General features: G+C 40.5%; 1 protein-coding gene across 1 annotated transcript; it reads right to left on the minus strand.

The window, feature by feature from the left end:
- Positions 1–3915: 3915 nt before the first annotated feature.
- On the minus strand, positions 3916–8797 carry sost (sclerostin). The gene is made up of 2 exons (XM_073071586.1): positions 8489–8797; positions 3916–6118 (listed from the first exon to the last, which is right to left on the minus strand). The coding sequence occupies exons 1-2, from the start codon at positions 8709–8711 to the stop codon at positions 5697–5699; spliced, it is 645 nt and encodes a 214-aa protein (XP_072927687.1). The 5' UTR covers positions 8712–8797; the 3' UTR covers positions 3916–5696.
- Between the last annotated feature and the right edge of the window lie 2934 nt (positions 8798–11731).

Raw genomic sequence — 11731 nt, forward strand, 5'->3', positions numbered from 1 at the left:
TACGCAAGCCTGGGCAGTACAGCATGGAGAACAAGCTGTTGCCCATGTAGCAAGCTCCCCCTCTCCATCCATCTGATGAACCCAAAGGAATGTCAGAGACTGATACAGTTTGGCACCAGCAGCATTGCAGGAGTTGCCAGTCAGTGCTGAACTCAATGTAGAACTGCCTTAGGAACTTCAGCTTTGGATTTTTCCCTTGGGGTTTACTCCCGAAGCCTTCCCCGTGAGTAGGTATAGCCACAAGGTAGTAGAGGTTTGAGATCAGAGTTTTCCTTCTTCTAGATGAGCTGCCAACCACAGCTGACAAGCCCCATCTGCCGGAAGTGACTGGTTTTAAAGTGCCAGTAACCCGCCTTTGCCCCTTCTCCTGTCAGTAGAAATGGTTTCGCTAGGCTAAGTAGCTAAGCCACATGTGAAGGCCAGGAGCTGGACTTGGTTGTAAGAGGCATAATTGAGGCACACACCATTGGGAGCATTTAATAGGTGATGGGAGCTTGTCCCCATTACCAGCCCCAGTTATAACAACCTTCAGGAACCATCATAAAATATATGCTAGGTGAATTCTTAGGTACTTTACTACCAGAGCAATTAAAATTCATTAGACAGTATTCTTGCCTCAATGTCAAATATTTGTGAGTTCAAATTACATTGAAGTGAGTTGAGCATAATGATTAGGCTGAGGCAGCACTATACTGTCAAAGGTTACCGGTAAATCTTTCAGGTGAAACATTAATCCATGTCCCGTCTATCCTCTCAGTTATCCTTTTTTGAAAGCAACTGTCCCCAACACCTTGGTTAATAATATACCATAACCAACAATTGTAAAACAGATTATCTGATCATTATCATATTACTTTTAGTGGCATCTTGATATGCCCAACTTGGCCCTTACAATTCTTATATTACTAAAATGACACCAATCAAAAGACTTCACTTGACTTTAAGGTGCATTAGGATGTTCTAGGCTTCACGAGTGCTGAACAGGTTCAGGTCTTTCTTTTACCAATACTAAACCACTCATTCATCTGCAGTGATCAGGGGTTCAAGAATGGAGTGAATCTGATGGGTCACAATGCAAAAGGCTCAAGAAAATGTTGGCAAAAGTATACCCAAAGTTGCCTTCATCCTAATGAACACCTTCATATGTGGCTGGATCAGCTGGTGTGTGCACCCAAAGTACGTGAGCACCAAGAGTCACTTACATGCTGATGTTCTATCTGTCCCTGATGTTGAGGAAAGTAGGCTTGTCCCATTTAGTGAACAATATCTGTCCTCTGTGAAAGAGTTCTTCCAAGTAAACACCTTTGATCACAAGTCCATCAGGAAGTGGTCAGCGCAGAATGTACTGCAGACACTGCAGGACAGGGACACAGAGGACTCTGTAGGTGTGTTTTCTTGAGCAAACAGTCCAAACCATCTGGCAGAATGCTCCATTGCCAGATCTGGCCCACAAGCACCAAGACCTCACTTGGCTGGTGAGGAGAGGTGTCCTTCCAGTTGGATCTTGGGGATGATATGTCCCTACAGTCAATATATTACTTCCAATGTACACAGCCCTTAGGATAGCTGCAGTGGAGAAGAAACTCCACTTCTTTACAGATCTTACAGACCCCACCTTTACAGATTACAGATTTACTAAGAGGTTGTGGAGGTGGATGCAGGGGTCTGTGTCTCAGTTCAATGCTGCAGTTGTATAACTGAGGTCTCTCCGATCTATGTGCTGTTCTCAGGTACACACGCTGAGATAGACATCAAGTGCTTCTGGAATGTCATCAGCTCGATAAAGGACACCCTTTAGTCTGTCCAAAACTTGTTGGTCTTCTAGCATAGTGAGATGTCCGTAAGGGAATGCTCCCAACTGGCACAGTCCAGGCTGCAGGAATATATGCTGAGGGGCACACGGAAGCTCAGCGCAACCAATGCTGAGTCTCTGGGATAAGACCACTATCTAGGCTACTTCCACTAGCACACAAGGAGTGGCAGAGTTGGATAGGGAAGCCATTTGAACAATCAGAGTGGCAATGGTGCAATGCTTGCTTGCGTCTTTTTCTCTCTTTAAAGTTTGCATTACTGAATGCCAACCACAAATGTAGATGTTTTCTGCACTCTTTCTTCCTTTGTATATTTTTTTGTCATGAATAAAATCTAATCTTGAAATTTAAAAAATCTGTAGTGATCGATGTCTGTACCGGCCTCCCCTCCATTCACCACAATGCAACCTGTCAGGATACTTTTGATAGCATATCTGTAAAAGTTTGAGAGAATCCTTGTGGTTGTGCTGAATCTTCATATGCCTAAGAACATGAATATGCTGATGTGCTTTCTTGATCTCTGCATCTGTGTGAAGAGACAGGCGAGGTTGCTGGTGATATCAATGCCCAGGAACCTACAGCTGTTAGTCATCTCTAAATCAGCTCCATAGATGAGGACAAGTTTCTCTTCACTCCCCCAACTTCCTTAGGTCAACAACTAGCTTTTTCACCTTGCTGATGTTAAGGGCTAGGTTGCTGCTCTGACACCATAACACGAGGTTTCCAATCTCTTTCCTAAACTCTTGTCTCATCATCGTTGTTGATATGGCCAAGGACAGTATCATGGGCAAAATCACTGACTACAGCCACCTACAGGAAGACCAGAATTTGATAAGGGGGTGTGGAATGTAAAAGGTTGACTATATCCTCCCTCTCCTCAAAAATAGAAGGAACTTAAAAGGGCATACACAGGGTCGGTGAAAAGTGAAACTCTTCTTTGAGAACTCAGTGCATTGGTGTGAATCAGAATGAACATCAAGGGGTACTTTATTCACGAAGGTGTTCCTACAGCAGGGGAGAGTAAGAGGGATGCCATTAAAGTACACAGTATCTGATCCTGCTGCAGTCAAAGGTGATGAATGTAGATGAGTTACTCTATTAGGTCAAGAGCTAGAATGCCTTGTTTTTTCTTTTGAAATCCCTCAAGACCATCTTCTGATCCAGTGAATGAGGAACAATACTCAGACTTCCTCCAAATTGTTCACTCAACACTCTATAATCAAAGGTTCAAGAAAAGAGGTGGCTCATTAAAATCCTCATACCCAGATAGAAAAGGATCTTCAGATCACTCTGTGCCATCCTGTTCAACTGGTAGATCACAGACAGCACAGCTTTCCAGAACTTCTGGTCTTCTATCTCAGAGGTTTTAGAAAAGAGTACGCAGGACTGGTGCAAAACGACAAATATCATGTGATATGGCAGTGATAATAAGACTATGAGAAATAGAAGCAAAATTAGGCTATTCAGCCCATCAAGTCTGCTCTGCCATTCAATCATGGCTGATTTACTATCCATCTCAACCCCATTCTCCTGCCTCCTCCCTGTAACCTTTGATGCCCTTACTAATCAAGAATCTATCAACCTCTGCTTTAAATATACCCAATGACTTGGCCTCCACAGCCATCTGGCAATTAATTTCATAGATTCACCTCCTGCTGGCTATAGAAATTCCTCCTCATCTCTGTTTCAAAAGGACATTCTTATATTCTGAGGTTGTGCTCTCTGGTCCTAGACTCTGCCGCTATTGGAGATAGCCTTTCCAAGTCCACCCTAGGCTTTTCAACAGTCAGTAGCTTTCAATGAGATCCTCCACTTAATCTAAACTCCAGCAATACAGGCCCCAAGCAATATTTAATACTATTAAATATAGTAGGCAAATATAACTGACTTACATGGTACATTAAATGGCAGCAACATTATGCCTCACTAGTATAACTATTTTATAAAGAAATTCTATTTTTAGGCAAGGATATACAGATATTGAATACACAGCAGTCAAGAGCCAGGAAGGTGTTGCTTAATGTACCATTTTTTTGCCAGATAATGGCAATGTATCTGCCTTAAGCAACTGATAATACTAATGACACATGAAACTATACAAAGATTTGATATATGCTTTATCATCTTTATTTTGACAACATTTAAAAGTCTGCAATAATACAATACTTTACATGGCAAGAATAGTTCTCATACATCTACATGAAACATGGTGCTTTAAATAATTTAAATGAGAAAAATAAATACAATCATTAAAAAACAATTACTTGAGTCTATGCACTTTCGCCACATTTCAAAATCTGTTTAGGAGGCTGCTATAGTTTCCTGTACCATTTCATCACACCATGGAAACTTAACATATGAACTTCATACAAAAAAACTTTCAAGCACAAGTTCACAAAATAGCCTCGTGTGGATTCATGCCCTGTTGTGATATTAAATTAAACTGAGCAGTATAATATCTGCAATATTTACAGCAATTTAACATTTATTGTTTCAGATAGTAGATACAAGAAGCAAAGTACAGAGAATGCAATAAATGTGGGAGGGAGGGGGGAAATCACAATCAAAATAAAATTGTGCTGATCACAGAGCAAAGGTGGCTTGCCACAGGAGGGCCAAAGATTGTTTTATCTCCACCCAGCTCCCCTGACATCAGTAGGTAACATGATTCACTTCAGGATCTAGGGATTATTTTCCCCCCAAAAATTGTAGCGAAAATCTTTTGATACTAAATATCTAATATATACAATCAAACTTAAAATTGAGTAATAATTTACAGATGGCTCCTCGATGATTTATTCACTCTTCACACCCTGGAGTGTAGCCTTTGTGGTCAGTAGGTTTTGTCTGCATTCATGAATTAACACAGATGGCAGGGAAGCCTGGAAATGGGAGTTAGACTCTAACACACAATTCCAGGGCTCCCTCTGAAATTAAAATTCAGTTTTTGGCTGTTTGTTACTACAGACTTGTCAGTGTCCCTTTGCAAGATGGAAGGCAATTGGAATTTGTATTAGTCTCTGCTGATTACGAATAATCTGAAATTACTGAGATAAAAACATTAAGTGATAGAAATGTTTTGTCCTTCAAGTGGCTTGCTTACAGACTGAAATAACTTTAACCTGAAAAGTAAAACAAAACTGTAGATGCTGGAAGTCTGAAACAAAAACAGAAAAAGCTCAAAACATTCAGAATAGTTGACAAATTTAATTTTTAATTTATCAGTTGTGAACAACTCAAAATGTTGACTCTGTTTCTCTCTCACTGTAGATTGATCAATCTGGTGAATATTTTCTGCATTTTGGTTATTTTTCCAGATTAGGAATGCTAAAGCTTGCACTGTTACCACTTTCCATTTTAATTAATCAACAAATAACTGTTCATGACATTAATTTAAGGGACCCCACTTACTTTGGTTATCCTGGTGTTTGACCAGAACAGTTACAAGCTCAAATGAAGCACAACTGAAAATTGTTCTGTGTCTGTTGGCAGATCCAATATGTATGCCACATTAAATATTATCACACATAAAAGTCATCCTATAGGGTAATTATAGAGTCTACTGGAGGAAATATCAGACAAGCATTTACAAGTTCCCTATAAAACATGGACAATTAGTTTTACAATAGGAAGTTGGGAACTCTGCTATTTTTGTGTGGGATATCCTATAATACATTTTGGTCAGGATATTTCATCAAATTTGGATATATTTAATCCCAGACCAAGTAGGGAGTGCAGTGTTCCCATCTATTTAAAAGAATCGTGATTATATGTTGAACTATACACACTTTAGAGTAAGTGCTTTAGAAAATGGAACAATAATGGACTTTCTGTCCAATAATAAACTTTCATAAAGTGAAACATTACACTGGATATAAAGTTCTATCAGTCAGAATGATCATGGTGGTTGCTTATCCCTCTACTTTTGGATCGTGTTGCCTTCTTCTTGCTCTTTCTCCTCCTAAAAGCTGCATCTTTCCCAAACTGCTTATTGTCCGACTGGTTATGGTGGCGGGAATAGCGTTTGCACTTGCAGGAAGTCACCACTTGGATTTTGTAGGTCCTTGTTTCCTGGTTTTGGCACTCGAGTCGAACGCGCTGGGTGCGTGTGTGGGCTGGTACGCACCGATAGTCAGAGCTCCGATGTCTGCTCCACCACCTGACCCGGCCAATGGAGTTAGGGAGGAGATGAGCTGGCATACACTGACCAGAGCAAATCAACTCCTTCACTGGCTTCACACTACGACATGTGCCATCTGATATGTACCTGGTGGATCGCAGCTCTCTGCAACTGAACTCTATTTCACCTGCAGAGAAAGGATCATAGCAGACTAATTAGCATTTGAACACAGGCAAATACATGCATTGCAAAGGAATGGATCAAATCATTAACAACAAGCATACAAAAGCAAAATAATGCAGATGTTAAAAATGTGAACAATAAAATTACTAGAAATGCTCTGCACCAACTTTTGAGAGAGTTAATAATGTTCTTCCATCAGAACTAAACGATAAAAGATTAACACATTTAGATTTTTTTAAAGTTTAATATTTTGACAGAATTGACATTCCACAATTGTGCTTTGTTAAAAAATGCTAAATCAGATGAAAAAATCAGCTAAGAATTGGAAATATTAAACATACCCAGAAGCAAGCAATAGGGAAGACAGAATCTGGAAGGTATAAAAAATGGAAATAACAATGGTTCCAATGTACAGTTGTATCCAAACAAAAAAATCTTTTGTCTTTTCCAAACATCTCCTAGCCAGCTAAGCCTTTTTGTTACTCCTTCCAGAGAAGGAAACATAGAAGTCTAGGCTCACACCTCAATGCAATGCAGGAAGAATAACCACTCGATATGAAGTGCCACCTTAATTAAGAGCTGTTAAATTGAGAGGCAAAGAGATAAAGTTGGATTTAGTAGATCACAATTTTAAAGAGCAAGAGAGTCCTCCCCAGCATTTTGACCAATGCACATTCTTTATTACAATAGGGACAGCTATTTATGACTTATGCAAGATGTTTGAGGAAGTTTGCTGTGCACAAATTTGACTGCCTTTTGTCTTCCGTTTCACAGGTGATTTTAATATAAAATTACTTCCTTGACTGTAACATGTTTTAGGAGGCCTCAAGGTATGAAAAATACAATATAACAAGGGTTTTTATTTCCTTTCTTGTGTTCTCATTTCCTCCTCTTCCATCCTTTCTTTCCTGAGACAACTACTCCTCTGGTCTCTAGTGCTTGACCATTCTGTTTGAGAACCTAGGGGCATATGTGGACAGGTGATCTGACCACATCTGTGCAACTGTTAAATTTTCTCTAAATCCATATGTGGATTTCCATCTGAAATCATTGTAACCAATGCCAGGAAACCTCTTTCCTCACAAAACACACTGTGATGTCTTGCTGAAACATGAGGGGAAGAATTTTGAGATTTCACTGGCTTTTCTAGAAGATTCGATTCAGTAGAGAGTCAGAAAGAGTTAGTGATAAATTGTGTTTACATCAACCATTTCATCAGAGGAATGCCACAAAAGATGGCATCTGACATGATTGGGAAGGGTCTAAATTTGGCATGGTGCAATCAATGACTGTTGCCTTACCAAGCAGATATCCAGTTGCATAATTAAACAGAATAGGTGACAATTTGAGCTTGTTCAAACTTAGAACAAAAAAAACCAAATTTATTGAGCACTGCTTGTGATGGACATGCCCACCATTGACCCCAATGAAATGCACATAAATACTGGTATCCATAAGCTACCTAAGCAAATATGATGAAGTGTATTTGCAATACACTTGCATAAAGACTTGCTGGGAATAACTGTTTCAGATACAGTCAATAATATTTAAAAAAATCCCTTTTTGACAAAGTGGAAATTGCTGCTGAGGAGCAAGCTTCAATATTCTTGGTTGTGTAGGAGGCCTTTCCTCTTAGCAACACCTTCAAACTTCATATGTGCAATCCGCTTGACTACCTGGATAATATTAGTTTACATAAGTGATTACATTATTTTGTGTAATGCTTCTTCATCTTATCCTTGCTTGCTCTTTACTCAATTGTACCGCTGGAAAAGAGGTGTTAAATTCAAGCTGTGTAATTGAAAGAACAGGTGAACACTTGGGACGCAAATCTGTTCAAATCACGAAAAATCTCTGCAGTTCAGAATAATTAATTCTACAAAGCATCTTGAAATTGAGACGTGCCATTTAGTTTATCAGGAAACAGTCTTACAGCGAGTCAAGTTTAAAGAATAAATTGGAGATACATAATGACCTAACTGAATACAATAAAATTCTCGGAATGCGAATAAAGTCCATGCTGAGTAGTAATGTGCCCTTTACAGTAGAACATTTGGCAGACTCAGCACACGTTTACAACGCGTTATCGCTAATGAGACACGGCTTGCGCTGCTCGTCGACGCTTCAGGTGAAGGACACCACTGGCACAGGATTCCTGAAGAAAGGGGGAGGCTTTCGGGATAGGCAGATCACATGAAAAGACAAGTAACTGCATTAGATATGCAAACACAAAATCAGATTGGGATTTTCATAGAAACTTTCTTTCATAGGACGAACTAGATCTCTCACCATCCCATTTTACCAACTACAACTAACAAGAGATATTTAGTGTTTCATTGATCATGATTCAATAGTTGAGAGATTGCATCCTTACCCCGCACCGGCGACGAGTGGAATCGCCGTCTGCCCCCGTATTTCGCCTGATTAGCGCTGTGATTCCTCATCTCGTTGGAAATCTCCGAGTACTCGGGAATGATTTCGGTCGCATCGTTTTTCAGGGACCCCCAGCCTTCAGGGAGACTGACACTGTCCCGGAGTAATAGGGTGGAGATGCAAGCGGCGACCAGGCAGGGCTGGAGGTGCTGAAGGAGCCCCATGATTATCCTGCATGAAACCCTGACCTGGAGAAACAGTCCTCAACATCTTCCTTTATAAGGCAGCCCCACCGGTGTTCAACGTCGGAGCAGAGGAGTTACGTCGCCTTTTCTCACACCAATCTTCAGACAGGCATTTACTGAGAGGCGGGACCCGGCGCGGAGATTTGCAAACTTTCACATTTACATGAAAGTCGGGCGTGGATTTCCAAATCTAACTCCTCCCAAAGCTCCCATTATTAAAACGGTAAGGACGCGCAGAAACAGCCCAAGGAATCGTTCAAACCACAATCCCATTTGAAGACATTGTTGTGAACGTTATCCCGAGTCAACCGCTTATTATTCGGTTAATTGTAGTTACATTTAATTATATTTGCAATGACAAGGTGATTGGGGTGCGGATTTAATTTTATACATTAATGGATCCGGGGCAAGTGAACCTGAGATTGCGTTTAGCAGGGAAAAGGCAGATTGTATTTACTTGCTTCTATGGACAAACTCATAGCCAACTCCCACCTTCCCACATACGCTCATCCATTCTCACATAAACATTCTCATATATGCACACCCACTCATTCCCTCTCTTATATACAATTACTTGTATACAATCACTTATCCCATCACTCACAGACATACGGTTTCTCGCTCAGAATCATCATGCATTGCACACAATTGTTGCTGAACTGAATCTCTCGTGTGCCTCTGAATGCGACCGTGCGATTGGCAAGTTTGAATGCCATTCCTCATCATGGGGTGACGCACAGCAGAATTTTTGTTGTTCTGTAGTTTAAACTTACCATGTTATTCCACTTAAGATCCCCTTAATGACAGTTCTTCAATTGTTTATCACATATGTATTAAAATAATGTCTGCACGCTAATAAGAGTATAATTATGGTCTTAATAGTCAACTAATTGCAGGGTTCAAAACACAAGGGCAGTATAATCTGAAACAACAGTTGTGTAATTGTTTGGATCAAGTAATCATGCCTTAAACTTTTTCTATTGTGACAATCGCAGCCAATGCGGTGGCGTCGTTCATTTGAGGTAAACAATTCACCCCAAAGAATGCGGAGATATTGTACTTTAATTTCAGTCTCTATTTCAAGCGTGACTCTGGCTCTGTAAATCTCGGTCAAACTTTTTACGTTGATAAGCAGAGTCGCCGGACAATCTCCTGGGATCTTTAGGCATGGTATTTTTTTTACAAAGCCTTGCCGCTTCCTTTTCCTCTCCAAGGCGACGTTTCGTTAAATAAGCAGTGACGAAGCCCACAAATCTCCTCTTAACAACTTCCTAAACGTTTTGAAATAATAACCAATTGATGATTGCATTTAAATGTCCCGCAGAGGAAAAAAAAACAAGATCTTCATGTGAAAATATAGCACGTCAAAGTCTTAGCATCAGTCAATAATTAACCCTTCCAGCTGCACAAGAACTTTAGAAACTTGTACAAAAGTGGTTCTGCTGACTGACCTCTCTGATAGGCTGTCAATTATTGTTCATCCACTCACTTCATGCAAGTCGCTGACTCAACTGTTCTTGTGAGGTTCAATGGGAAGTAATCACACTCTCTCACTTCTTATGAGAAGATGGCAGTGCATTTTAGAGGGACCTGACTAGTTGCATCATGGCCTGGTGTGGAAACACCAGTGCCCTTGATGGAAAGGCCTACTCAAAGTAGTGGATACTGCCCAGTCCATCACAGGAAAAGCCCTCCCCATTATAGAGTGCATCTACAGGGAGCGCTGCCACAAGAAAGCAGTATCCATCATCAAGGACCCCACCATCCAGGTCATGCTCCCTTCTCTCTGCTGCCATCAGGAAGAAGGTATGGGAGCCTTAGGTCTCACATCAGCAGGTTCAGGAACAGTTATTACACTTCAACCATGAAGACCCTGAACCAGCACCGATAACTTTACTCACCTCAACACTGAACTGATTCCACAACCTATGCATTCACTTCCATGGACTCGACAGCTCACGTACTTAGTATTATTTACTTATTTGTTTGTTTATTAAATTATAATAATAATTATTATTGTATTTGCACAGTTTGTCTTCTTCTTCACATTGGTTGTTTGTCCATCTGTTTGTGTGTATTTTTCATTGATTCTATCGCATTTCTTTGTATCTACTGAGTATGCCTGAAAGAAAATGAATCCTAGTATAGTATATGGTGGCATGTGTACTTTGATAATAAATTTACTTTGAACTTTGAGCTTTGATATCAACCCTGACACTGTTCCTGCTTGATGGCCATAAAAGTTAAGCAGGGCTCACTTGACATTAATTTGGAAAGTGTTTTTGCCCTGTTTGGCTCAGTTCTGATTTCACACTGCTGGAGTATAAAATTAAAACCTGGTCCTTACCCAACACCACTATAGCCAATCTGAACCAAGGAACTCATAACTTTTATTAAACCTGATCAGACCCTAAGACAATAACAGAAAAAAAAGGGATAGGATGTGTTATACATACATTGCTACTGATCAGTGTGGGGTTTGGAAAGATAGGCAAGAGGAAGTGAGAAACTTGACGTGAAAGAGGAAAGGTATAATAGGAACCTGAGAGGCAACTTGATTCCATGCAGAGGATGGTACGTACATGGATTGAGCTGCCAGAGGAAGTGGTTGAGGCAGGTATAGTAACATTTAAAAGGCATTTGGATAGGTACATGGACAGGAAAGGTTTAGAGGGATGTGGCCTAAACACGGGCAAATGGGGTCTCTTGGTCAGCATGGATCAGTTGGGCTGAAGGGCCTGTTTCAGTCCTTTATGACTCTATAAGCCAGGTAGGCCTCTGTTCCTGAGCCCAACCGCATACTGTATCTACAAGAAAGTGAATGTTCACACACTGGGCAACGTCTACACACAAGCCAACTACTGCATGAGAAATGAGAATCATTTGACAGAGCCTGTGCTCCAGGGATCTCAATCACCCTTGCATTGAACAAAGGCTTCTTAGGCTCATGGTACAGCTGGTTTGTAAGAACTACTCCATGATAAGGATCAGAGGACACA

Source organism: Hemitrygon akajei, chromosome 18 (assembly GCF_048418815.1).
Source record: "Hemitrygon akajei chromosome 18, sHemAka1.3, whole genome shotgun sequence".
Classification (NCBI taxonomy): domain Eukaryota; kingdom Metazoa; phylum Chordata; class Chondrichthyes; order Myliobatiformes; family Dasyatidae; genus Hemitrygon; species Hemitrygon akajei.

Coding starts and splice junctions, on each gene's coding strand:
- sost (XM_073071586.1), bottom strand. CDS start 8,711: ATGGGGCTCCTTCAGCACCTCCAGCCCTGCCTGGTCGCCGCTTGCATC. Junction 6,119..8,488: donor CCACTCGTCGCCGGTGCGGG/GTAAGGATGCAA, acceptor CTTTCTCTGCAG/GTGAAATAGAGTTCAGTTGC.